Source organism: Vipera berus (genome assembly GCF_964194415.1).
Source record: "Vipera berus genome assembly, chromosome: 4".
NCBI lineage: Eukaryota > Metazoa > Chordata > Lepidosauria > Squamata > Viperidae > Vipera > Vipera berus.
The window spans coordinates 7,664,446-7,692,098 of record NC_138206.1 but is presented as its reverse complement, the minus strand read 5'-3'; the positions used below and the strand labels follow the sequence as shown (position 1 = coordinate 7,692,098).

The window sequence follows — 27,653 nt, the reverse complement described above, 5'->3', positions numbered from 1 at the left end:
TGTTGCAACTGAGGACAACTTAAAGGACACATGGTAGGCTTCCCATGTGGAATTTAGTCTCCAGTCTAGGAGTCCAACTTAGTCTCCAATCCAACAGTCTGAAACTAGATGTTGTGATTCAAGGTCAGCCTGTGGGTTCGGCAGTTGGGTCGGACGACTCAGAGGAGGAGGAGGGGGGTGTTGAAGAGCTTGCTGAGGGGATTGATGAGAGCCCCCAGCCAGGCCCCTCTCATCTGGTCACGACGCAGACCCAGCTGTGTGAGCCTGACAGCGTGGATGAAGATGACCCACAGCTGGCCCTGTTCAAGGATGCCCGACGCAGGAGGCAGTCAATCAGGAGGAAGGCAATGGGGCACCTCGGAAGGAGGCAGAGAGAAGCCACGCCCTGAACTGTATTTAAGGGGAATGTGTGGGAGGGCTGGTTTGCTGAAGGCAACCGCTTGGATAGTTCCTGTTTCTTAGCTCCTGTTTTATGGTTGGTGTCTTGTCTTGCTCTGTTTTATGTGAATAAATTTGGCAGGCTTTATTCCAGCCGTTTGTAAAGGGGTTGTCCCTGCTTTTGCTGCAGGGCCGGTAGCAGGCTGGTACAGAACACTAGATGGGAGGGAAAAGCTTTCAATTATGACCTGGCTAATTGAAAACCTCCAGTGATGGAGCACCTACAACTTTTGGAGGCAATCTAGGATCCTTCCACTGATTAATTGTCCTCACTGTCAGGAAATTTCTCCTCAGTTCCAGGTTGCTTCTCTCCTTGATTGGTTTCCATCCATTGTCCCCAAAGGAGTTTTTTTCAGGAGGCAACTGGACATTTCTTGTTTTCCTTTGAAGACATTTCGCTTCTCATCCAAGAAGCTTCTTCCGCTCTGACTGGAGGGGAAAGTATGGAAGGAGTTATACAGTATTCCTTGCAGAGAGCTGGTCATTTGCATCCTTTGGGAGCAGGGGTGTCAAACTGCCAGCCCGCGGGCCGGACGCGTCACGACGAAACCGTGCCCAGCCCATTGCCGGCAATGGGGAAAAAGCTCCGATGCGACGTCACGTGACGTCGCAAGTTTGACATGTCTGTTTCAGAGTCATTGAGGCTACTTGGAGGTTTATCTGTGACCTCAGGGTCACCTGAGAAGCCCAAGCTTTCTTGGTTGCAGGATGTGTTCTGCCCTGGGTCCCTTCAATGTTGGGGTTTTAATATGTTTTTTAATTATTGTTTTAAACTTGGGCATAATATTTAATCGTTTTTTAACTTTTGTATTCCGTTTTTTATATTTATTGCCCTGTACACGGCCCTGAGTCCTTCGGGAGAAGGGCGGTATAAAAATGTAATAAATAAATAAATAAATGTTGAAGACAGGCACGCAGGCTGTTGGGGATGAGTGTTGTGATTCAGGGTCAGCCTGTGGGTTCGGCAGTTGGGTCGGACGACTCAGAGGAGGAGGGGGGGTGTTGAAGACCTTGCTGAGGGGGTTGAAGATCTTGCTGATGAGAGCCCTCAGCCAGGCCTCTCCCACTTGGTCACCACGGAGACCCAGCTGTGTGAGCCTGACAGCGTGGATGAAGATGACCCACAGCTGGCCCTGTTCAAGGACGCCCGACGCAGGAGGCAGTCAATTAGGAGTAAACAGAGGAAGGCAATGGGGCTCCTCGGAAGGAGGCAGAGAGAAGCCATGCCCTGAACTCTATATAAGGGGAATGTGTGGGAGGGCTGGTTTGCTGAAGGCAACCGCTTGGATAGTTCATGTTTCTTAAAGCTCCTGTTTCTTGGTTTGTCTTGTTCCGTTTGTTTTTGTGGTAATAAATTTGGCAGGCGTAATTCCAGCCTCTTGCCTTCTTGTAAAAGGGGTTTGTCCCTGCCTTTTCTGCAGGGCCGGTAGCAGGCTGGTACAGAACAATGAGTCTGTGCTGTCTGCATCTCAAACTGAAGCCCAAATGGTCCCTGTAGTCTGCAATGTTTTCTGGAAATCCGTTCACACACTCCCCACACCATTGGGGGGGGGGGGGTTCGTCCCAAAACAAGAAAACAAAGTCCCCCCCCCCAAAAAAAAAGATTGAAATATAAAACGGTCCCAGAGACCAAGTTTCACATAGGAAAAAAAAGCAGGCTTTATATATAGTAGGTTTTGGGTTATTTGCTCCTCAAGGTTTGACCACGGCTTCTGGAGGAGGGGGTCTCAAGAATGGGGTTACATCAAGCCATTCTTCTCTTGTTAATGAAGTCAGTTTGATCTAGTGATTGAGGGCCAAGGATAGAGAGTGGGTAGGCCATGAGTTCAAGTCCCACCTTAGCCGTGAAAGTCAGCTGGGTGGCCTTGGGCCACACTCTCTCAATCCCATCTACCTCACAGGGTTGCTGGTGTGGGAAAAATCAGAGGAGGAAGGGGTGTTGGGTGTGTTTGCCACCTTGAGTTATTTGTTAAAATAATAAACACTGGAAAGGAAAAGGGAGGAAGGACGTGGAAGGAAGGAAGGAAGGAAGGAAGGAAGGAAGGAAGGAAGGAAGGAAGGAAGGAAGGAAGGAAGGAAGGAAGAAAAGAGAAAAAGGAAGGAAACAGGAAGGAAAGGAAGGAAGGAAAAAAGGAAGAAGAAGGAAGGAAGGAAACAAGGGAAGGGAGGAAAAAGAAGGAAGGAAGGAGAAAAAGGGAAGGAAGGAAGGAAAAAAAAGAAGAAGCGCTGGAGATTGTTGCTTTGTTCTCTTGGCCCTTTCAAGCCGATGATTTTCAGAACTTTGCCATTTTCAAAACTGATCTTCAGAAAGTGCGTGTTCTTTTCGTTCTTCCTCGTTTCTTTTGGTCTTGTGTCCTTTAAGATTACAAGCGAGGGGAGTTTTGTTCCTTCTAACTAATGTCTGTTCTGTACCAGCCTGCTACCGGCCCTGCAGAAAAAGCAGGGACAACCCCTTTTACAAGAAGGCAAGAGGCTGGAATTACGCCTGCCAAATTTATTGTTACAAAAACAAATAGAACAAGACACAAACCAAGAAACAGGAGCTTTTCAAGCGGTTGCCTTCAGCAAACCAGCCCTCCCACGCATTCCCCCTTATATACAGTTCAGGGCGTGGCTTCTCTCTGCCTCCTTCCGAGGAGCCCCATTGCCTTCCTCTGTTTACTCCTGATTGACTGCCTCCTGCGTCGGGCGTCCTTGAACAGGGCCAGCTGTGGGTCATCTTCATCCACGCTGTCAGGCTCATACAGCTGGGTCTGCGTCGTGACCAGGTGGGAGGGGCCTGGCTGAGGGCTCTCATCAAGCTGTCCAACCCCCTCAGCAAGCTCTTCAACACTCCCCTCCTCCTCCTCTGAGTCGTCCGACCCAACTGCCGAACCCACAGGCTGACCCTGAATCACAACAATGTCAGCCGCTGTGATGATTTTGGGAGCGTAACAGAAGGAGCCAATTCTTTCCCTCCCCAAGCTTGTCCCCCCACCCCCCCACCCCCCCACCCCAGTCCCAAAAGCATCTGGAAGGGACCAGTTTTGGGTAGGCTTCCTTAAGCAGAAGACCCATTAACTGCTGACTTCAGGATGGTTTCGGCTAGGCTTGGCTCAGCGTGCAATTTGAGCATCTGTGGTTGTTTTTCCTTCGGTAGGAATAGGAGTTTGGCTTGAGTTGTTTATGGTTCTCTTGCTAAAAAGCCAAGGGCTGCACTCAGCACTTTTCACCAGCAAAGCTGAAATAACAAGTCTTCTCTGCTCAGCCAGAATTGCTGAAAGGGCATTCAAAACAACATTTTTATCTGGTTTGAATTCCAAGTTAATGGGGGCAATTGTGCAATCACGATCTACGTTAGCAAAAGAGAGAGCCCGTTTGGTCTAGACCAGGGGCCCTTCAACCTGGGCAACTTTTAAGAACTTGTGGACTTCCAACTCCCAGAATTGAAGTCCACAAGTCTTAAAAGTTGCCCAGGTTGAGGACCCCCTGGTCTAGGAGGTTAAGTCACGAGGGTCGTGAGTTCAAATCCCGCCTTAGTCCCGAAAGCCAGCTGGATGACTTTGGGGCCCGTCAGTGTGTCTCTCTCTCTCTTTCTCTCAGTCCAAATCACCTCACGGGGTGGTTGTTGTGGGGGAAAAAAAAGTAGGAGGAAGAAGGAGTACTCTGTTGTGTGTGTTCGCCACTTTGAGCTATTCGTAAAAAACCCTAAAGGTGGGATATTAATAAACAATAAACAAAATAAATAAAAGTTAAAAAAATAAAGCAAAGCTGGGGGCATACAGGTAGACCACCAGGGAACCCAAAATTTCTCTCGCTAAGCAAAATGGTTGTCAAGTGAATTTGGCTCCCTTTTACGACCTTTCCTAGCCACCTTTGTTAAGTGAGTCACTGCAGTGGTTAAGTTAGTCACACGGTTGTTAAACGAATCTGGCTTCCCCCATTGACTTTGCTTGTCAGAAGGTCGCAAAAGGGGATCCCGTGACCATATGCAGCCGTCGTAAATAGGAGTCAGTTGCCGGGTGTCTGAATTTTGACCACGTGACCATGGGGATGCTGCAAAGGTCATAAATGTGGAAAACGGTCATTGGTGACTTTTTCTAGTGCCACTGTAATTTTGAGCGGTCACTAAATGAACGGTTGTAAACCAGGGACTACTTGTAAAACAGAGATGGGATTAGTACCACTATGAGTCCAGAAAGATAAGAAAAAGGGGTAACAGCTGGCTCTAGAAAGCCCTAAATTAAGGAAACTCTTAATAGGCTGGTGAAAGAGTAGAGGTAATCCTCGAATTACAATTGGTTGCTTAGCAACCGTTTGAAGTTACCATAGACCTCCCCAGGGTTATGTGTGACCCAGATTCAGAGCTTCGATGGTAGTCCTCAGTTTACGGCTAGTTGCGTAGCAACCATTTGAAGTTGCCGCAGACCTCCTCAGGGCTACATGTGACCCAGACCCAGAGTTTTGATGGTAGTCCTCGGTTTACAACTGGTTGCATAGCAACAATTTGAAGTTGCCCCAGACCTCCCGAGGGCTACGTGTGACCCAGACCCAGAGGTTTGGTGGTAGTCCTCGGTTTGCGACTGATTACTTAGCAACCATTTGATGCTGCCCCAGACCTCCCCAGGGTTGCTTATGACCCAGATCCAAAGATTCGATGGTAGTCTTCGACTTACGACTGGTTGCTTAGCAATTATTTGAAGTTACCACACACTTACCCAGGGTTACCTATTACCCAGATTTAAAGTTTTGTTGTCTGGGGCATCTTCCTCCACTGTCATGTGATCGCATTTGCATTCTGTGATCATTTGACCGTGATTTATGACATTTTTCCCCTCCCAGATACTCGTGTTGTCTTCTGATTTCCAGGGGGGAAAAAGGGCCTTTTGCAGATCCTCTTAATGCATTTCCACCTTTGCTTAACTAGGGCCTTTGCTTATTGATTGTGGTGATTCTTTTAATCACACAGCCAGGAAGGTTGCAAAATCGGGTAGGGCCACGTGTTGAATCTACTTAACAACCAGCATGGCTTATAGGACCTTAATTCCTGGCTCAGTGACGGCTGTATGTCGAGGACTACCTGCCTATCCTGTTAAAACTGCAGTGTCTCCCTAGGCACAAAATGGAGGTGATCATAGTAAAAGGAACATAGGAAGCTGGGAGTAAGGAAGCGAATGGGGTATCTAAAAAGTGGGCATGGCTGATGGAATAAGCTGGCAGGTTGGCAAAGAATACATCCGGTTAAAACAGGAGTGGAGAACTATGGCCCCTTTATGAACGGTGGACTTCAACTCCCAGAATTCCTGAGCCAACCATCCTGGCTCAGGAATTCTGGGAGCTGAAGTCCACCGGTCATAAAGAGGCCATAGTTCCCTCATGCTGTCTCAGAAATTCTGGGAGTTGAAGTCCACCAGTCATGAAGGGGCCATATAGTTCCCCCATGCTGTCTCAGGAATTCTGGGAGTTGAAGTCCACTAGTCCTGAAGGGGCCATAGTTCCCTCACGCTGGTGAGGAATTCTGGGAGTTGAAGTCCACAAGTCCTGAAGGAGCCATAGTTCCCCCCTGCTGTCTCAGGAATTCTGGGAGTTGAAGTCCACGAGTCATATAGGGATCATAGTTCCTCACTTCTGGGTTAAAAGATGAGGATATATTATTAGAATTTGTTGTGTATCCAGCTTAGATGTTGGGTATTAGTAGTCAGTCTGTCTACCGCTCCATTGATTTAGTCTACGGTCCTGTGTAATTTATAGTTGAGAGGCCATGATAAGACACAGAGGAATGTTCTGTAAAATAGCAAATACTGCAATTTTAATATAGGTACATTAAATGGGAGGCAAATGGTCAGAGAACAATATTCATTGTTTAAAAGGAAAGGCAATCTTCTGTTTGCTTAGGAAGAAAAATACTTTGCACGTACTGTATACATTACTTTAAACAAGGCTCCATAACAAAGCTTCCTTTTAAGTAGTTGGCTTTTGCTCTCATTTATTAATTGTATTGGCCCGTAGCTCTGGTGACTTTAATCTGGGGATTTGCTGAATTCATTGTATACTTAAACTTTTCCCTTTCCAAAACATGAAAAACACGTTATTAAAATTCGGTCAAACAAACAACAGGCAAAATCAGCACTAGTACATTTAAAAAAAAAGGCCAAAAAAAAAAAAGAGAGAGAGAGAGAGGCCAGATAAAAGAAGGCAGAGTTCATCCAGCTAAAACCTTTGGAGAATAAACCTTAAAGTTGGCGTGTCACTTGCTTTGAATGCCAATAAATGTTTTGGCGGGAGGATAGGCTGACTGTGAGGACCTTTGTGCTCTCTGAGCTTGGTTGTTTACTTGCAGATATTTCATTTCCTGACTAGGTGACATCATCAGTGCTAATAACCCTTCTAGCACTGATGATGTTACCTAGTTGGGTAATGAAACGTCTGCAGAAAGAAACAGTCAAGCCCAGAGAGGATGTCTCATTTCAACCCTGAACTACAAACGTTCTCCTTTATCCATACTTTTCCCTTTCTTTTTTCTTTGCTTCTTTTTTTGCATGTTATACTTTTCTTTTTTTCCAATTTAAAACTTTTGAAAGAAATAGAGGCGGACACCTGATATGGATGGGAACACCTGGAGGATTTGTGGACTGGGAAAGACGCGAGGTCACAGGTTTTGGTGGGGTCAGTGCTAACGCATTCATTCTTTTTTCCTTTCCCCAACCCTTTTGTTTTCCCTTTCTCCTCTTCCCTGTTGTGCGGAAAACAAAAGCTGCAGATCTGGGACACGGCGGGGCAAGAAAGATTTCGTTCCATTACGCAGAGCTATTATCGCAGTGCCAACGCGTTGATCCTGACCTATGACATCACCTGCGAAGAATCCTTCCGATGCCTCTCCGAATGGCTACGGGAAATTGAACAATATGCCAGCAATAAGGTCATCACCGTCCTAGTTGGTAAGAAACGTTGGCATGTCTATTCGATGCCGGGGACCTGGTCAGGCGCAATAAATCAGGAAGCAGCAAGCAAGGCGGCTCAAATGACTTCAGGTTTATTGCACGCTAACGTTCTCAACAAGAATCTGAACTACTAACAGTTGTGGTGGTAGATAAAAAACGATGGAATTCACGGTGGGCTGGAGTTAGGTCTCTTGTGAGCGCAAAGGGATTCCAAACTGATGACGCGCTTGACCCCCCGCCCTCAGACTCAGCCTGGTCATCTGCATCTTGCCAGATTAAAGCAACAATCTGCATAAGCATTAGATATTCCCTGTGAATGGCTAGGGCGGGTCCATCTTCACCCCCCACCCCTTACATAGTTGATATCCAGCTCAATAAAATCACTACTCTTTGCAGATCCTTTGTTCAGTTGTTGGCTTCGTGACTTTCTCGATCCTAATATTTTCTGTTTAAAGGAGAGAGTTTCCTCCTTTAAATTTCTGGGAGTCTACCTCTGCGAAGATCTGACCTGGAAAGTTAATACAACCCAGGTGGCCAGAAAGGCCCAACAGAGACTTCAGTTTCTCAGGGTCTTGCGGAAGAACAGGGTAGAACAACGGATAATGACCCTCTTTTACCGGTCTACTATAGAGAGCGTCCTCTTGTACTGTATTGTGGTTTGGTATGCTGGTCTGACAGCCGCGGATAGGAAAGCATTACAGAGGGTGGTGAGCACAGCACAAGACATTGTGGGCTGTCCCCTGACACCACTGTATGACATCGCCAGGGCTTGCTGCCTTGGAAGAGTGAGGAAAATTCTCAGGGATGACTCACACCCTGGACAGTATCTCTTTACTCTCCTACCATCGGGTAGGAGATATAGGAATATAGCCAGCCGTACCAACAGGCTGAAGAACAGCTTTTATCCATGGGCTGTTAGACTCTTGAACGGGAAATAATTTTATAAACTTTATGCATGATTGACTTGCGAGGCCGGTGTGTTGTGCAATTAGCTCACATGGTGTAACAAGATGGAGGGTTTGTTGTCACTGTGAGTTGGGGGTGGGGGCACGAAGGGAGGCTCAGCCAATCTCAATGTATACATGGTTGTACTTGTGACAATAAAGGTTCATTCATTCATTCATTCTCCCGTTTGGTCCTCTAGGAAACAAGATTGATTTATCTGATAAGCGAGAAGTCTCCCAACAAAGAGCTGAAGAGTTTTCCCGAGCCCAGGATATGTATTATCTGGAGACGTCCGCAAAAGAATCCGATAACGTGGAAAAACTGTTTTTGGACTTGGCTTGTCGGCTGATCAGCGAAGCGAGGCAGAACACCCTAATGAACAATGCGGAGTCCCCCTTGCCGGGCGAAGGGAAAAGTATCAGCTATTTGACTTGTTGCAATTTTAACTGACCGCATTTGAACCCCAAGAGTTATGACCGCTCCTTCGTCAGGCCTCTCTCTTGGAGGCAAAGGCTGCCATGACCCGATCTGACTGGTGGAGATAGTCAGACGCCAGATCATGAAGCATGCCAGGCTGGTCATTTGTCTGCAGGGTCAGCCTAAAATATAATCCTTTTTTTTTTCATTTTTAACACATCCCCCACCCTGGAGCCCCGAAATCCGGAGGAGAATTAGGATTCAAAAAGGTGCTAGAGGTAGCAGCTGGTCAGGTCATGGTTTTCACTTCTTGGAAGCATCTGGGACCCTTTTCCCTTGGAAATTCAGGATGAATTGTGCCCACACAAGACCTTTTCACGCCTTTACGGAAGGAAATTGGAGAGCAGCGTTTACAAAATGGCTCTGGGTTGCCAACTAAGTTGACAACACTTGTATATAAACCATGACCCGGAATGCCGTTTTGTTCGGCGCAAACTCCGCCAAGTGTGTGTGTTGCGTGCATATGTGATTTTTTTTAAAAAAACAACAACACAACAACCCCTAAGTATTAATGCATCTGTTCTGGCATTTCGATAAACATGGAAATTAAAAAGGGATTATGTTGGTAGTTTGTAATCAGCAGGGTTGAGATTGGATGGCTGCTTCCCCCCCCCTTTTTTTTTGTTCTTGTATTCCCGAAGCTAAATTTCAGCTGTGGTCAGCTTGCTGTGTTTCCCCACAGTCAGAAGGTAATGTCCTTGGGGGTAAAAGTATTGACCATAAGCACAGCAGCTTTTTGGTCGTTTCAAACCAGCCTGGCAGTGCTTGTTCCAAGTAGACAGCCACGTTACGAATTTAAAAGTTGGCCGCTGTCATCCCTGCGTCACCACCTCTGGATCAAGTAAGTGTTCTGAAACCTCGCCTCTCAACGTTGTCTACCGTTTTTGCCCTACGGTGGAGCTTCTACTTCGTTCCTTGCAGAAAAGAGCTAGTGAAGTATTGTCAACGCCACTCCCCCTATCCTGGACTTAGCCCAAATGGCTTCTTTTTGTGAGAAATGCTGGATCCTGGACTTCAGGTGCACTTGTTTGAGGTTGGGGTTATACCTATGCACAAATGTAATTACTGTCAGTGCATTTCAGGAATTGGGCGTCAATGTTCTGTGTTTCTCCGTAGGAAGGTCTCAAAAGCCCCTCTAGAAATGAGCTGTTCACCATAGCGGGTAGCCTGTAACAGCTGAATCCTGCTTTTAACTAGAACAGTAGCACCAGCTCTGGAATTTGCCGTCTTGTTGGAAAGGCTGTGTACAATTTCAAAAGGGTTTTTCTATATGGTTGAGGGGAGAAAAATAGCATGTTCTAAATCTTTTAGACAGCTTTATCGAGGCTCCACAGTCACTGGGAGATGCGTTGTTTTGCGGTACTTGGGCTTCACTTACGTGTGGGCGTGCGTGCTCATGTGTTGTACGCTGGTGCACATATGCAAAGAGCGGTTTAGGCAGTACCCTTGAGCCGAGGCCTCGGTGTTGTGTGGAAGGACGATACACAAGTCTTACCGTAGGAGTTTGCAAATTCAGCACTCAAAATGTCAAACCGAAGGAGTCAATGCAGATTTACTCCATTGTCGGTGCTTCACTTGTAGACCTTGAAGAGGCAGAGAAACTGCCTGGAAGGCAATGGACTCAACGAGGGGTTATTAAGATTAGTATTAAAATGGCTGTTCTGTATTTAGCATCACTTCATTTGGGTAATTGGAAGAAGCAAATAGGGTTTTGACATGGCATGCAAAGAAGAGGTGGCCTCCAGTAAAAGCAGTGGTGTCATAAATTCTAGAGCGCCGGCTAGCACAGGATGATGTTTGTGGGGGGGCTAGAGTTGTGCTCAAACTATAACTGATGTCCCCTTTTGCATTAAAATAAAGCTGCTAAAACTTTAGCCTTTTTGAGAATAAAGCTGACGTTTTAAAAGTGCAGGTGTTTTTTTTTCCCTTCCAAAATCCCAACATTACTGCTCTAAAAATCATGGGAGTTATCCTGCCTTTCAGATGTAGAACGCGGCTTCCCACGTTCATTTATTAATGAACAGATAAAGAGAAGAAATCTCCAATCGCATGTACAGGCAGACTTCGACTTGCAACCATAATTGAGCCCAAATCTTCCCTTTGTAAGCAAGACAATTGATGAGTGAGTTTTGCCTCGTTTTATGGCCTTTCTTGCCACTGCAGTGAATCCTTGCAGTTAAGTTAGTAACACGGTTGTTAAGTGAATCTGGCTTTCCCCCACTGACTTTGACTGTCAGAAGGTGGCCAAAGGGGATTGCCTGACCCCTGGACACTGCAACCGTCATTAAGTACATGCCAGTTGCCAAGCCTCTGAATTTTGATCACACGATCACTAGCTACAGCGATCGTGTGAAAAACAGTTGTAGGTCACTTTTTTCAGTGCTGTGGTAACTTTGGCCAGTCACTAAATGAATAGTTGTACGTCGAAGACTACCTGAATAGAGTTTTAGGGCTAAAATATGACTTGCACTGTTGAAGGGAAAGATGGCGGTTGGCCTTCATGGGACCACAGATTTACGTGCTCTGAAAGCTCCTTCCAAGATGTGATTAATCAAGAACGTCTACAAACCTGTCCACAGATTTATTGCTTTGATATACAGTGCTTATATATAGCCATAGTCTGAAAGGACTTCCAGCAATTTACAGTATCAAAATTTAAAATGTCAGTAGACAAATAAAAGGCAGTTCTTGTTTAACTACTCTAGTTGGAAGTAGCAAGTCTGCCATTAAGCAACACACTTTTAAGTCAAACAAAACAGTGTGGCCGTGTTGCTTAGTGGTGGCAGTTCCAGAAATCCTGGTTGCCATTGCTAAACAATGGGTGGGTCATTAAGTGAGGATCTCACGTGACTGCAGCATCTGACTTCCCGCTGGCTTCCCCAACGACTTTGCTTATGGAAGCTGGCGGGGAAGGTCCCAAAATCATGATCACAGAAGCCAAGGGAAACACCTTGTCATAACTACCATTAACTTTCTAGGAAAGAGTCCTTCAGTGCTCGTATTCCATTCTTTAGAATGATCAGACGGAATAGGAGCAAAATCTGGCTATGTACAGTATAATTCAAAACAAAACAAAACACCAAGCTTTTGCTGCCCTCGGCCCCAATTTTACGACTACTGAAGCTGTGCTCAAAGCACAACTGTGACCAAAAGGTCGTGTTTCAAAATGAAATGGGCCTTCAACAGGTTGGCTGCGATACGGTGGCCTCCTCGTTGGGCAGGTCGTCCTGACCCGAGAAGAGTTCGGAAGACCAGTCGGCAACATGAGGCACGGGGGAAGGGCTGGGAAACAGCTTTGATCTGCAGAGGTCTACAAAAGATGGTTTGTCAAATGATTCGGTGACTGGCGGACTAAGCATCCTGGTCTGTTGACGGGTAGGCTGGCCCTCAATGCCAGCTTCTTCTGGTGGTTGCTTGTTAGGAAGAAGCCTGACCTTCGCTAATCTGGAAAGACGGCTTGGACTCACGGATCCTCCTTGCTTTTCAAAAAGAGGAGAATCCTCTGTCACTTGAGAATGGCTGTGAAACTTGACCAATTTCTTCCTCCTCCTCCTCCTCCACAATTTTACATCCCGATCTTGAATTTTCTCTGACTGAGGACTCCATTCTTGGCCATCACCTTCGGACAGTAGCCCTTTGGCCAAGAGGCGACTCGTAAATAACTCCGGAGGTCCACATGGATTGACCGTGCCAGCTTCTGCGCTGCTTGACCTTGTAAACGTGGAGAACGTGCTGATGAGCTGTTTTACTAAAGGGTTTTTAAAGGGGAGCCTAGACCTTTTACACTTGGCCTTGCCCCGAGGCAGTTTACTTGGGGGCAAATCACTTAGAATGGATCCTTTCCCTGCAAGGAGGCTGTCTGGATAAGGCCTTGCGAGGAGAAGGGAGTGGGGATCAGGAGTGAAATCCAGGGTACCTACAAGGCTGCATTCTGACTTGAAGAACAATCCAGCAATCGGAGTGCTTGTTCTGGGGGCTGAGACACGCACTGCATCATGGAATGATGACCCGTAGTTAGAATTACTCCAGCCACCGTTTACCTTACCTTGCCTTGCCCTGAATTCTGATCTTATAGAGTTGGGGGTCAGGGCACCAGCCCACGGCGTGACGATTTGGGGCCCGGGTAACATTGCTGAAGTGTTTTTTGTTGATCCCCTGGCACTAACGTCAAAGAGATCTGCCGAAGCATCAAAATTAGCCTTGGGGCAACTGGAACCCACCAGTGGGGAACAGTAGACAACCCTCCCTCTCAAAGAATTGTCTTGTTCTTCCGCCAGCAGCGTGTTCCCTTTATCTTTGGCTGATTTTTCACACAGGCCTGAGGCAGGACGCTGCTCTTGACCGTTTGGCAGGTCAGCAGTGCAGCTGGGATTGTCGAGTTTGGCAAGAAATTCAGTTAAGCCTTCAGACGAGGCTTCTTGAGAGGTTACACCTCCCGTAGCATCAGGAGAAGATGTGGAAGCAAGGCGTCCCTTAGGTCTCTGGTGGGGCCAAGGGGGCTGTGGATTTCTTAGCCCATAGCTGGACTGGATGCTAATTTTGCATGAAGAATTTTTCTGCTCCAAGGCTAAGGGGCTTTCTAGCGGATCGCCGCCTTTTCTTCTCATGGAAGATTCACTTCCCGATTCGACCTTAGTGGTGACACTTGGCGGAGAAGGATACGAACAAGACTTCTTGTCTTCTTGTGCGTATCCTTTATCCTGCGTCGAGTTTTGGCCCCTGAGGTTGTAAACCAAGTGTCTCGCTGATGTAACAGATCCACCTTGGCATTTCTGCTGCTCCGAGGTAGCCTGGCGTGAAACTAAAGCTGCAGAATGTTCTGCGTTTTCTGATGAAGCGGACGACCAACTTAGTCCGAACGAGTCAGGCCAGAAGGTTGAAAAATCGTTTCCGTGATGGGATGGAGGCGCATCCCAATCATCAAAGAGATGCAGGCTCTTTAGTTCCCTACTCGGATGATCAGATGCTGTGACGTGATCCGGAAGCCGTAAAGCCCCCTGCCTCTGCTTTAACTGAGAACATCGCTGCTGCTCCATATAGTGGATAACGGTGTAGCCCACAAGCTCAGGATGGGGTACAAACATTTCACAGGCGATGAGAGTTTTGGTGCCTCTCTCCGTTTGGCAGCCATTTTGCAATAAGCCAGCCACACTGGGCTTGTCAGAACTCTGCAAAGAAACGAAATTTGTTCTCTCGGTTATTTATTTATTAAATTACATTTCTAGGTCTGGGCTCTGCTTTCCCACCAGACCAGAGAGGATTCAGAAACTTGTTTTATCATGTTGTCTGCGTCAGCCAACTTCAAACTGTTAATTATTTGAAGCTGGCTGGTTTAAACTAGACATAGGAAACCCCTTAGCTACAGTTCTAGACCCAGAGTAAAAGGAAGTTGCCTTTATTTACTTATTTATTTGGGAAATTTATATTGCCGCCTACTTGCTCATGGAGACTCAAACCCCGTGAAATCAGCTGAAAAGTTGGTGTCCTTATGAACTTCCACCCTCTTTTCTTTTCTTTTAAAAATGTATTTAGAAACTATTTTTTAAAAAAAATGTATTTATGAGCGGTGGTGGCACAGTGGCTAGAACGCGGTATTGCAGGCTAATTTTGCTGACTGCCGATTGCCAGCAGTTCGATCCTCACTGGCTCAAAGTTGACTCAGCCTTCCATCCTTCTGAGGTCAGTAAAATGAGGAGCCAGGTTTTTTTGGGGGGGGCAAATATGCTGACTTTGTAAACCGCTGATACAGGGTTGTAAAAGCAACGTGAAGCGGTATATAAGTCTAAATGCTACTGCTAAGTGCTATTTAATCTGGGGAGTTAATAGGCGCTGCTATTTGGAGGAATGTGGATGTCCAGGTGTCCACAGATTGTTGTGTTGTAGATCCCTGGAGAGGGCTTATAGCATTTAGCAGTTGTGCATGGGGATTATAGTCTTGTACAACTTGAGACTCAACATTATAAACATGAGAACGTGCACCGGGATCAAGATAGAATCAATGTTCCAGTGACTGGAACTGTTATTTCAGGCTGTCAGATGGCAATTATGAGGCTGCTCATAATTTAAACCAGAAACCTGAGCCTGCACACCGAGAAGCTTTCCCCAACAAAGCAAATGATCCTTCATGCTTAAATTGCACGTTTCCGAAAAGATTTATTCCAAGCAGAACCGTCACCTTAATTCTGAAGACAAACTTCTTCCCAGCAAAGCAAGTTTCAACGGCACGAAACACTACGCCAAGCACGGCATCGTTTTCGTCCTCTCCTGCTTCTCGGTTCAGTTCTTCGATGTACCTTGACGGAAGATAATTTAATTTCTAATTTAATAGCACTCTCCCAGCACTTTAAAAAAATTATACCCAGGAAGGGAAGCAAACAGACCTGCCTTTCGATAAAATGTTTCACATTGCTTGTGAACATCTCCCACAAGCCCTTTAAAAATCCAGCCTAAAAGATGCTGAATTCAGGATTCTGAGGGACACAATAAATAAAGCAAGAGATTTCTGCTTTCTGGCTGAATTCCTCTTTTGCTGATAAATCACTTATCTGCAGAGTTATAAATCCTTCCAGATGGTTTAACTGGTATCTCTCTCATGTGTGACCACAAACATGGAAATCATGTTGTCAATTAAACTGAAATTGCCTTCTCAACATGGGAACTGACAACTGTTGTCAGACACACTATACAGGTAGTCCTCGACTTACAATTGAGCCTAAATTTTCCGTTGGGTAAGCAAGATAGCTAAGTGAGTTTAATGACCTTTCTTGCCACCGTTGTAAAGTGAATCACTGTAGTTGTTAATTGAGCCACACAGTTGTTAAGTGAATCTGGCTTCCTCCATTGACTTTGCCTGTCAGATGGTCGCCAGTGATGATCACATGACCCTGGGACATTGAATAACATAACAACAGAGTTGGAAGGGACCTTGGAGGTCTTCTAGTCCAACCCCCTGCTCAGGCAGGAAATCCTATACCACTGAACTTCACAACAGTTTCCTTCTGACATAAGCAACTAGCCTGTCCATGAACCACTGGTTGATTTACATATTTAATAATTTAATTTAATAATTTAATTTGTATACCGCCCTTCTCCCGAAGGACTCAGGGCGGTGAACAGGGCAATACATAGTAAAAAACCGAATACAAAAATTAAAAGCAATTAAACCATTATGCCCATAATAATTAATACATATTAAAATTAGAACTATTTATAAAAACCCAACCCCATCCCATCAGACCAGGCCAGCTGGCTACGCTTATGTGAAAAGGATCCTGGTCTGATTTCTCCCATCTTCCATTGACCATGAATTATTCCAGGGACTGTGGACAGTCTCTTCCTTGCTTGGTCTCATCATCAGGAGAAACTTCCTGACAGTTAGAACAATGAACCAGTGGAACAACCTGCCTCCAGATGTGGTGAATGCTCCAACACTGGAAGTTTTTAAGAAGAGACTGGACAGCCATTTGTCTGAAATGGTATAGGGTTTCCTGCCTGAGCAGGGGGTTGGACTAGATGACCTCCAAGGTCCCTTCCAACTTATTATTATTATTATTATGTCTCATAAAATCTCACGAAACAACTGCCCAAAGAATGGAACAAACCCTTTCAAAGGGATCATGCTGCAAAAGTTCCAATGGATTTCATTCAAAAACATAGCAGGAGCAACGACGTCAAAGTTTCTCTTGCTCAATTCAAGTATTAATTAATGGAGGCGTTTGTATTAAAAAACAACAACAGGGACCCGTGGCCTCCAGAATGTAGAGAAATCAAATAAAAGCGTTTTAATTGTACCTTCCGACGCTCATAAAAGAATGGCTGTAAGGTGAGGACCACTTGTACACATATTTTCCAGTCCAAGCAGAAGCATACAGTTTGTTATGAAAGCGACAGCCGAGTCTCTTTCACTAGTCAGAAATAATATCTCTCTTTTCCTTTAGAAAGGAAAAAGCAGAAGCTGCTATAGGAAAGGCTGGAAATGAATGGGATTACATATCTACCCCCAGCCTCAGTTTAAAATGGAATTGGCAAGGTTTTTTTTTTCCAAGCCACAAATTGGTACAAAAATAACATCTGTTCCAAGGCCTGTCTGTTGTCTAGAAGAATAGGAAAACATTAGAACTATTTTCTGTGCCAACTGATTAGTGCCTTATTGTCTCTGTTATTTAAGCTCTCTGTACATGCACAGTAAATGCATGTTAAACAAGGACTCCCTGTAGTCTATCAGCCAAAGGAGGGGAGTGTGGATTCTCATAGTCACACATCTGAAAAGCACAGGGCCAAAAGGTGGACGGTATGGAATTTCCAAAAGGGACGCGGTGGCTCAGTGGGTTAGGACGCTGAGCTTGTCGATCAGAAGGTCGGCAGTCTGGCGGGTCGAATCCCGAGTGCCGCATAACAGAGTGAGCGCCTGTTACTCGTCCCAGCTTCTGCCAACCTAGCAGTTCGAAAGCACGTAAAAATGCAAGTAGAAAAATAGGGACCACTCCGGTGGGAAGGTAACAGCGTTCGGTGCGCCTCTGGCGTCTACTCATGCCGGCCACATGACCACGGAGACGTCCTTGGACAAGCTCTGGCTCTTCGGCTTTGAAACCGAGATGAGCACCGGCCCTTAGAGTTGGAGACGACTAGCACGCATGTGCGGGGGAACCTTTACCTTTACCTTATGGAATTTCCCACACACACACACGCTTTTTCCCCCCATTTTACTTGTGAGTAAAGCACAAAGGCTGTGGGAGCCCTAGGTTGCAATAAGATAGGAAGAGAACATTTACTGGCTTCTGGCAACATTCTCAAAAAAAAACACCTTTATTCCTTATCACTTGCTCAGCTCTCTGACACAGTAATGATCAAATCTGCCAAATATTTTAGTTTAGTTTAGTTTAGTTTATTTGATTTATATACCGCCCTTCTCCTTGGTGGGACTCAGGGCGGTTCACAGGGCATACATAAGAAACACTATACAAAAATTAAAAAGAATTAAATCCATGCCCAATTAAAACAGAAGTACAGATTAAAAACAATTAAAAGCCCATAATCCCCCATCAGGCCAGACCAGCTAATTCGAACAGATGGGTCTTCAGGCCCCGACGGAAAGTTCGAAGGTCTGGTGCCATCCGGAGCTCCACCGGCAATTGATTCCATAAAGCCGGAGCCCCCACAGAGAAGGCCCTCCCCCTGGGGGCCACCAGTCGACATTCCCTGACTGGCGGCACCCTGAGGAGGCCCTCTCTGTGGGAACGCACAGGGCGGAGGGGAGTCGATGCCGGCAGCAGGTGGTCCCTGAGGTAACCCGGACCCATGCCATGTAGGGCCTTAAAGATCGTGACCAACACCTTGAACCTCACCCGAAAGACAACTGGTAACCAATGCAGCTCGCGGAGCAAAGGTGTAACATGGGAGTACCGGGAAACTCCCAAGACAACTCTCGCGGCCGCATTCTGTACCAGTTGGAGCCTCCGAGTGGTCTTCAAGGGAAGCCCCATGTAGAGAGCATTACAGTAGTCAAGGCGAGAGGTCACGAGCGCATGAGTGACTGTACACAGGGCATCCCGGTTCAGATAGGGCCGCAACTGGCGCACCAGGCGAACCTGGGCGAAAGCCCCCCTAGTCACGGCCACTATATGCTCTTCCAAAGTAAGCCGTGAATCTAGAAGGACTCCCAAGTTGCGAGCCCTATCCACGGGGGGTAAGAGCTCACCCCCCATAGAAAGAGATGGAACCTTTGGAATGTCCCGGGATGCCGGAATGCACAGCCACTCAGTCTTGTCAGGGTTGAGCTGAAGTCTGATTTTAAATAAATCAGACAACCTTACGCTGTTCAAAAAAAGCAAAAACAAAGCAAACCCGGTTACCTGCCTGTTAACTCATTTTCTGTTCAGAATTTAAATGTTCTGCACAAAACTCCAACATCTATATTTTCTTTTAATATAGAGCAATTGGCGTTAACGAACATAGCCCAACGTTCTTATAAAGAGAAGAGAAAGGTGAGGAATAATTTTTCCCGAGGTTAATCATGAATTCAGGGAAATGTGATCTCGAAGAGTTTTTAGACCCAAGTTGAGACCGTTTCTCCAATTAATACGCTGGCCTCACCACACTTTTTACAGCTCCGCAAATTTAATTGCCATTATTAATATCTACCAGCTTGGTATCCAGGCAGCAAACTGAACAGCAACTGTTCTGAGAGATATAATTAAATCAGTCAAACGGAGGGAAGGAAGCAAGCTCGTGCTTCTCCTTTCTTTACCTTTGCAGACCCTTTGCTGTAACTCCAAAATAGGCATCTAAGCAGCTTCCAAATACTGTGACCTCAAAAACATCATGTGTGTCGGCAACCTCCAGCGAAAGCCGGTATCTGTAGTTAGCTTCTTTGGTGTCACCTGAACAACCACACTTCTGGCAATTGTATCTGACAAAAGAAAGACGACAAAGGGATTCAGATGTTGTAGGATCACAGTGAAAAGTCTCACTCTTTGCAGTAGGCCTACTGTGACGTCCTGGCCTGCCACAACTGAAGCCTCTGGCTAGAAACGAACCTGGGCTCCATTTTCTTGAAAAGGGTATATCAGGGCTCTTCAAACCTGGCCCATTTTATGACTTGTGGACTTCCAACTCCCAGAATTCCTCAGCCAGCGTGCCTGGCAGTCTGTCACTGCATAGCAGCGAAGCACAAACAAGGATAAAGTGGCAGCTGACAGCTGGTACAGTTGAATGACACCTGCAAGAAGTCCTCGAATGTACAGCCACAACACAGGTAGTCCACAACTAACAAGTTTATTGAGTGACTGTTCGGAGTTACAACAGCACTGAAGAGAGTGACCTATGACCATTTTTCACACTTACGACCATTTCAGCATCCCCATGGTCATGTGACCAAAATTCGGACCCTTGGCAACTGACTCATATTTATGACAGTTATAGTAGCTAAAGGCTTGGGTGTTTTATTTGCCATAACATGGAAAAGAGATAGATTACATACTACAATAAGCTGTCCTACTTGTCATCTCATAGCTGATTATATCAGTTAAGGTATTTTTTTCTCTCCCATTTACTACAGGTAGTCCTCAACTTAGGACCACAATTTAGCCCAAAATTTCTACTGCCAAGTGAAACATTTGTCAAGCGACTTTTGTCCCATTTTATGACCTTTCTTCTTGCCACAGTTGTTAGGTAAATCAATATAGCTGTTAAGTTTAGTAACACGGTTGTAAAGCGAATCTGGCTTTCCTGTTGACTTTGCTAGTCAGGTGGTCGCAAAACGTGACCACACGATTCCGGGACACTGCAATGATCATAAAATACGAATCAGGTGCCAAGCATCCAAATTTTTGATCACGAGTCCATGGGGATGCCGCGTAAAGGTGAAAAATGGTGAAAAGTCACTTTGGTTTTGGTGCTGTCGCAACTTTGAAAGGTCGTTAAGCAAATGACGGTAAGCCGAGGACTACCTGCAATCCTTGAGATGGGGCATACCGTTTGAACTGCAGGGATAGCCTGGAAAAACAACTGTGACATGATGGATACACAAAGCTGCTGTTCTGGATGGAAATGACAGAGGCAACCAGGAAGTGTCCGCCATTCATGTGCTTTCACAATTATCTATCGAAAGAAAACACAATTTCAGTTTCAAATATGGAATTCTACAATGGAAATATTCCTGACTCCAGAAACACATTACACCAAACGTCTACATTAAACCTGACAGTGAGGACAATTAACCAGTGGAAAGGCTTGCCTCCAGAAATTGTGGGTGCTTCATCACTTGAGGTTTTTGAGAAGAGACTGGACAGCCACTTGTCTGAAATGATAAGGGGTCTCCTGCTTGAGCAGGGGGCTGGACTAGAAGACCTCCAAGGTCCCTTCCAGCTCTATTCTGATTGTCCTCCTTCTATTATTCGTGGGCATCTTGTTTAATCGTTTTTAATTTTTGTATCTTGTTTTTGATATGTATTGCCCTGTTCACCACCCTGAGTCCTTCGGGAGAAGGGCGGTATACAAATTTAATAAATAAATAAATAATAAATAAATATTTGTTGGTGGCTAGCTCACTGGGTGAATTTGCATCTTATAATACTGCATGCACCATATATTGAATGAATAAGAAAAAGAGACAAATTTTTTACAAGTGTCTTGGGGCGCACCATCTTGTCTAATTGCCTATCTTACTATGCAGTGTAGATTGAACATTTAACACACAAGCTTGGCAAACTGACATGGTGTGGAGTATGCCGGAGAAGAAACGGTAAACGGAAATCAGCAAAGCCCCATGACTACGGTCGGATGAAGAGTCACAGTGTGTGTGTATACTGGCTCTTTGTAATTCCTCTCTGGTCAGGGAAAGAACAGGAGACCACCCACAAGCGCTCCAGACAGTTTTTCCTTATGAGAAGATTTGCAACGCAGGGGTCTCTGGTGGGTTGAGAGCTCGAGGACAAGGGAATAACCATCTTGTAGCTCAAACTGCGGTCAGATGGAGATAAAAATCAGATGGGGAGTTTGGTTTGACAGTGTGAACCTGTTGTGATTCAGGGTCAGCCTGTGGGTTCAGCAGTTGGGTCGGACGATTCAGAGGAGGAGGAGGAGGGTTTTTTTGGAGAGCCTGCAGAGGACAGTTCTGAGGCTCCGCAGAGCCCTCAGCCAGGCCCCTCTCATCTGGTTACTACGCAGACCCAGCTGTGTGAGCCTGACAGCGTGGGTGAAGATGACCCACAGCTGGCCCTGTTCAAGGACGCCCGACGCAGGAGGCAGTCAATCAGGAGTAAACAGAGGAAGGCAATGGGGCACCTCGGAAGGAGGCAGAGGGAAGTCACGCCTTGAACTGTTTAAAAGGGGAACGTGTGGGAGGTGCTGGTTGCTGAAGGCAACCGTTTGAGCAGCTTCTGTTTTAGTGGTTCGTATTTTGTTTTGCTCAGTTTGCTCCGTTTTGGATCTGTTTTGTGTAAATAAATTTGGCGGGCGTACTTCCAGCCTGTTGCCTTTTGTAAAGGGGTTGTCCCTGGCTTTTCTGCAGGGCCGGTAGTAGGCTGGAACAGAACAGAACCTTACCTAGTGGCTGCAAGAGACAGCCATTAAGCCATATGGGTCTCTTCCAGAATGCACCTCTAAGATGGCATCAGTCCAGAAGTTCTAGTTCTGGTGAATGAGTCAGTGGTCATGATCGAGAGAGTAACATAAGAGACTAGCCCTCAATTCTCACCCAGGGCAGGTCTGGGAATACTCACTTTAAGGAAGCTGAATTGCTTCACAAAATCAGGGTTTTACACCACCTGTCCTGGAAAAAGACTATCCCTTGGGATGCTGGTTGGTGAGCCATACGTATACAGAGAGTCCTCGACTTACAACCATCCGTTTAGTCATCATTCAACATTAGAACAGCACTGAAGAAAAATGACTTGACAGTTTTTCACACCGATGGCCACTGCAACAATCCCCAGGGTTATGTAATAAAAATTCAGATGCTTAGCCAACCGACTCAGATTAATGACGGTTGCAGTGTCCCACCGTCGCGTCATCACTTTTTGCGACCTTCAATCAATCGGTCAATCAGAATAGAGCTGGAAGGGACCTTCCAGTCAAACCCCCTGCTCACGCAAAGTCAATGGGGGAGCCAGATTCACTTCACAACCGTGTTTACTAACTTAACAACTGCAGTGATTCACTTAACAACTGTGGCAAGAAAACTCACAACAGTCTTGCTTAGCAAAGGAAATTTTGGGCTGAAGTGCCGTCGTAAGTTTATTAGTAGACGTAGACTGAATTAGACGACAATCATAAACCTGGTCAACTTTGACATTTGTTGCTGAGGTCTGGAGTAGGTCTGTTCTTTTCTAGCTTACTCCGATCATGCACAATAGAGTTTTGTGCAATTGCACCACAGAAAATAGCTCATCTCTGTGGCAATGTGTGTCACACACGCTACTCAAGTAGAAGCTGGTACACTTAGGCCTGCCTAGAAAATCTTGCGTGAAAATTAGATCCCTGACCCACAGTACAGAAGCATCTTTTTGCGTGGACTACTCTCTCCTCCTAGTTGTGATCTAGTCTTTTAACTCCATTTTAACTCTGAAGCCTAGAACTTTTCCCACTGTGGAAGACATCAGCACTCACTCATCCCTGCTTCCCCTGCCTCAAAGGAGGGTGCAAATGCCTGCTTGGAACTCGAAGAGTTTGTGTCACTGCAGACTCCAAGGCAAAGCAACATTGCCCTAGACTAGTTCTTCTGCCTTAGGAGTCCAGCTTCTTTTGGAGTTAAAAGGAAGCCGCTAAGTAATGTCCAGTTCTTTGGCCCACAGCGTACCATGCCCCTCCTGCCCTCCTCTGTCTCCCGGAGTTTCCCCAAATTCACGTTCGTTACACTGAGGACACTATCTAACCAGCCGCGATGGTGCAGTGGTTAGAATACAGTACTGCAGGCTAATTCTACTGACTGCCAGCAGTTCGATTCTCGCCGGCTCAAAGTTGACTCAGCCTTCCATCCTTCCCAGATCGGTAAAATGAGGATCCAAATTGTTGGGGGCAAATATGCTGACTCTGTAAACCGCTTAGAGAGGGCTGTAAAACACTGTGAAGTGGAATATAAGTCTAAGTGCTGTTGCTATTTCATCCTCTGCCTTCCCCTTCTTCCTTTTGCTTTCAACGAAAGAAGCTGGTTTAGCATTTAAGAAATTCATCGTGGAGCAGAATAGGGAAAAAACACATACACTGCCTTAGCTAGGAGTCTCCAATTCCTGGAAGTTGAAGAGATACACAGCTAAATGCCCTAACAAGCCATGCAGCCCTGAACAACGCTAGATGTAGTTCCACCAGGTGGAGACATACTGAGAGATCAGGAATATATGGAGCTCAATCTGACAGTCCCCGAATCTGTCTCCTAACCATACATCAGCGTAATAAACCAGTAGAGGTAGGTAATAGATATTTACCACCAGACACCATTACTCCAGCAGAAGCACCAATTCAGGTTGAATTAAATGGTGCTTTGCAGCCATTTCCTCATTCTACTAGGTTTTTTTCCCCAGGTTAGAGCAGCAAAGCCTCCCCTTGCGCCGTTTGTTCCTTAAATGCCTACTGCTTCATCAAGAAACTTTACCCAGATCAAATATCATTCCCCATCTAAGCCAATAAGAGGAGGGATACTCTGGCCCAGACAAAAGAAATGGTAACGCCTCAACTGCAGTAAGAAAACGAAGATCATGGCATCCTGCCCTCTCAATTCCTGGCAAACAGATGGGGAAGAAATGGAGGTAGTGACAGATTTTATTTTCCTGGGCTCCAAGATCACCGCAGATGGGGACTGCAGCCAAGAAATTAAAAGATGCTTGCTCCTGGGGAGGAAAGCCATGGCAAATCTACACAGCACACTAAAAAGCAGAGACATCACCCTGCCAACAAAAGTGCATATAGTCAAGGCTATGGTCTTCCCAGTTGTATGGCTGTGAAAGTTGGACCGTAAGAAAGGCTGAGCTCCAAAGAATTGAGGCCTTTGAACTATGGTGCTGGAGAAGACTCCTGTGAGTCCCTCGGACTGCAAGGCCTTCAAACCGGTCAGTCCTAGAGGAGATCAACCCTGACTGCTCTTTAGGCGGCCAGATCCTGAAGCTAAAACTCAAATCCTTTGGCCACCTCATGAGAAGGAAGGACTCACTGGAGAAGAGCCTAATGCTGGGAAAGGTTGAGGGCAAGAGAAGAAGGGGACGACAGAGAATGAGGTGGCTGGATGGAGTCACTGAAGCAGTAGGCGTGAGCTTAAATGGACTCCAGAAGATGGTAGAGGACAGGAAGGCCTGGAGGAACGTTGTCCATAGGGTTGCAATGGGTCGGACACGACTTCGCAGCTAACAACAACAACTGCAGTAAACTAGAACACTGTTAAGTTTTAACGAACTGCATCACTGTTTCAGTACCTCAGGGACATACAGAGAGGGGTAAAAAGACAAAATGAACGGATAGCTCACCAGAAATTGCCAGGTGGAGGAAAAGGTGTTCTACTCCCTTTCTCCCTAAATAATGGGGGTGAGAGAAGTTGGCTCCAACATAGCCGGAGCGTGCCAAGTTGAAGAAATCCAGTTAAATCCGTCCACTGGAAGACAAGAAAAAAAGTCTAATTTCCTGAAAGACAAAATAGCAAACATTTAATGCTGGCAATCTGGGAAATCTCGCTCCTTCCAGAAAGCGACCTTCATTCAGGTTCCCTCTAGAAACAGGAATCCGCACCAGTTGGGTTTCTGCCTGCCACAAGTTTCCATCCAGGTGTTCCCAAAACAGCGAGGCCTTTAGTCACGAGAAAAGCTGCTGCCCCACACTGGAATTAAAAGTGCTGGCTGGGGATGATGGAAAGCAGGGTCCACCTTTCAAGCAGTCTGAAAGACCCTAGAAAGGGCTCTTCAAACTCGGCCCTTTTGTGACTCGGTGGACTTCAACTCCCAGAATTCCTCAGCCAGCCACGCTGGCTGAGGAATTCTGGGAGTTGAAGTCCACCGAGTCACAAAAGGGCCAAGTTTATAAAGACCCCCTGCCCTAGAACAAGTACGGTCGGTGTGAATGGATATCCCGCCTTTTAGACAAGACAGATCAAGGCAGCCTTCATAATATTCCCTCCGGCCAGGTTTAAGAAAACAACAACCCCGCGAGGTAGGTCGGGCTGAATGGGACCGGCCCAAAGTCGCCCAGGGAGCGTCCATCGCTGAGGATCAACTTCCTAGTCCAGGGGTAGGCAACCTCGGCTCTTTTATGACTCATGGACTTCAATTCCCAGAATTCCTGAGTCAGCTATGCTGACTCAGGAATTCTGGGAGTTGAAGTCCATGAGTCATAAAAGAGCCGAGGTTGCCTACCCCTGTCCTAGTCCAAATAAATAAATAAGTAATAAAACAAAATAAAAATTATTGAGGAGAATATAAAGCGAGGCAAACCCGTAGCCCGAATAGCATCACATCTCCCAGCAGAAGCGCTGCTTCTTTAGGAAGCCTTCCCGAGGTTCAGGACGGAAGTGACGACAGCAACTCCTTTCTCCCAATCAGCGCGCAGCTCGGAGGGGAGCTGCTCAAAATCCCGCCCCTTTTCTTCCCGCCTCAACTCAACCATCTTCCCAGCCCCGCCCACTACCGCTCCCTTCTCTACCCAATCGGCGTGCTTCGTCGTTTCTACCTGCCATGGCAACCACGACCAGCTTTGTGAAAGATGCGGTGACCGGAGGGGGGGAGGTTGGAAAGGAACAGCCTACGCTAAGGAGTCTTCAAACTTGGCCCTTTTATGACTTGTGGACTTCAACTCCCAGAATTCCTCAGCCAGGCACGCTGGCCAAGTTTGAAGAAACACCCCCTCCCCCTCAACCCGGCCTACGCTTTTGCCTCAGGCGGGATTGCAGAAAGCCTCTCTGAAGGCTTACCTGCCTTGGTCTCTCCTCCCACCGCCCTCTTTTTCTCTCCGGCAGCGAATCATCGAATGGCGGGGGGGCGTGGCTGATTTTTGAGAGGAGCCGCTCATTTGCTCGTCTCGGGCTGTGGGTGGCGTCAGACGGCTTTCTGGCCCGCCCCCTTCTCGAATCCCGGGTATAAAAACGGGAGAAGCGGCGGTAGTCTTTGATTTCGGCCGGTCGCTCGGCTGTCATGAGGGTCTCTGCGGGTCTGTGGGGCGGGTGGCTCTTCTGCCTCGCCTGGCTCGGCGATTTCGGACGTGCCCAGCGCATCTTCGGCCTTCCTCGTCTTCACGAGACCTCCCGTCGCGATCCCTCCCGGCTCTTGGGGCTTCACGCTTACCGCACTTTCTATATCACCCAAAAGGTAAGGCAAGGAAGAGCCGGGCGGCTTTCCCCTCAAGCCTTTTCGTCGCAAAGCATCCTGTCTTTCTTCCTCCACGCACGTTCCCTTCCGTTTCCCTTTTAACCGTGCCTGTATCCAGTGGCGGTGAGTTCCGCAGGATCGCCCTCGCTGTGCCTGGAAGGGAAAATCGGAGCCTTGGTGGAGCAGTGGGCTAATGCTTCCCTAAGTAACACCAGCTGCCTGCAATTAGCGCAGGTTCGAGTCCCACCAGGCTCAAGGTTGACTCAGCCTTCCATCCTTCTGAGGTAGGTAAAATGAGGACCCAGATTGTTGGGGGCAATTAAGCTGACTTTGTAATAATGCCGCTTGGGGTGTGTGTGAAAGCCCTAATAAGCAGGCGTATACATAGAATGAAGGCTACTGCTAAGCTTGTAAGCCGCCCTGAGTCTTCGGAGAAGGGCGGGATATAAATGGAATTAAATAAATAAAAAAATATACGTAGAATGAAGGCTATTGCTAAGCACATTTGATTTGTCCTTAGATTGTAAGCCGCCCTGAGTCTTCGGAGAAGGGCGGGATATAAATGGGATTAAAATAAAATTAAAGGAAGCCTCCCCGGTGGACTGGCAAGCCAGCCAAGAAAAGTGGTCTGAATTTAATGCCGCAATAACTAACTCTGATTCCTAGCACATCCTCCATCTCACACACACACATACACACACACACACAGGTTAGCGGGGCTTGACCCATCAACAGGCTGGGACTTAACAATTGCACGGGCTCTGAAGCTTAGCCTGTTGTGGGAAGACACAGAAAGAATCTGGTGCGGGATGCCGGTATCCTAAGTCCCTCAACCTTGGCCATTTTCAGTTGTGTGGAATTCAACTTCCAGAATTCTTCGGCCAAAGACAATATTTGTAGTTCAGGGTTGAAATGAGAGGTCCTCGCTGCTGTCTGAGCTTGTTTTCTTGCAGAGGTTTCATTACCCAAACTAGGTAACGCCATCCCTGCTAGCATGTTTTCTTGCAGATGCTAGTAGCACATGATGATGTTACCTAGTTTGGGTAATGACACACGTCTGCAAGAAAACAAGCAAGCATCAGAAAATATCAAG

The 27,653-nt window shown here is 46.5% G+C and overlaps 3 protein-coding genes across 9 annotated transcripts in view; 2 read left to right on the top strand and 1 right to left on the bottom strand.

The window, feature by feature from the left end:
* RAB30 (RAB30, member RAS oncogene family) overlaps positions 1–10,667 on the top strand; it is a 52,884-nt gene extending 42,217 nt beyond the window's left edge. For all 6 annotated transcript variants that reach the window (XM_081327885.1, XM_081327887.1, XM_081327886.1 and 3 more), the window contains 2 exons: positions 7,172–7,355; positions 8,503–10,667. In XM_081327885.1, the coding sequence (XP_081184011.1) occupies positions 7,172–7,355; positions 8,503–8,753 (435 nt within the window). In that variant the 3' untranslated portion in view covers positions 8,754–10,667. The remainder of the gene's footprint in view (positions 1–7,171; positions 7,356–8,502) is intronic.
* A 368-nt stretch (positions 10,668–11,035) lies between these two features.
* On the bottom strand, positions 11,036–25,299 carry DDIAS (DNA damage induced apoptosis suppressor). 2 transcript variants are annotated; one of them, XM_081326897.1, is made up of 5 exons: positions 24,734–25,299; positions 20,253–20,378; positions 19,027–19,188; positions 14,956–15,073; positions 11,036–13,948 (listed from the first exon to the last, which is right to left on the bottom strand). In XM_081326897.1, the coding sequence occupies exons 2-5, from the start codon at positions 20,360–20,362 to the stop codon at positions 11,960–11,962; spliced, it is 2,379 nt and encodes a 792-aa protein (XP_081183023.1). In that variant the 5' UTR covers positions 20,363–20,378; positions 24,734–25,299; the 3' UTR covers positions 11,036–11,959. The 2 variants fall into 2 exon arrangements, with proteins under 2 accessions (XP_081183023.1, XP_081183022.1); XM_081326896.1 differs by lacking the exon at positions 24,734–25,299 and having other exon boundaries at positions 20,253–20,806.
* Positions 25,300–26,386: 1,087 nt separating this feature from the next.
* The window catches only part of PRCP (prolylcarboxypeptidase), a gene marked incomplete at its 5' end in the record, with an annotated part of 46,863 nt that continues 45,596 nt past the window's right edge, over positions 26,387–27,653 (top strand). Inside the window, one exon of the mRNA XM_081326482.1 lies at positions 26,387–26,560. Coding sequence (XP_081182608.1) covers positions 26,387–26,560 — 174 coding nt within the window. The remainder of the gene's footprint in view (positions 26,561–27,653) is intronic.

Coding starts and splice junctions, on each gene's coding strand:
- DDIAS (XM_081326897.1), bottom strand. CDS start 20,362: ATGAATGGCGGACACTTCCTGGTTGCCTCTGTCATTTCCATCCAGAAC. Junction 19,189..20,252: donor CTATCCCTGCAGTTCAAACG/GTATGCCCCATC, acceptor TTCTTTTGTCAG/ATACAATTGCCAGAAGTGTG. Junction 13,949..14,955: donor AGTTTGTCTTCAGAATTAAG/GTGACGGTTCTG, acceptor GTTTCTTTGCAG/AGTTCTGACAAGCCCAGTGT.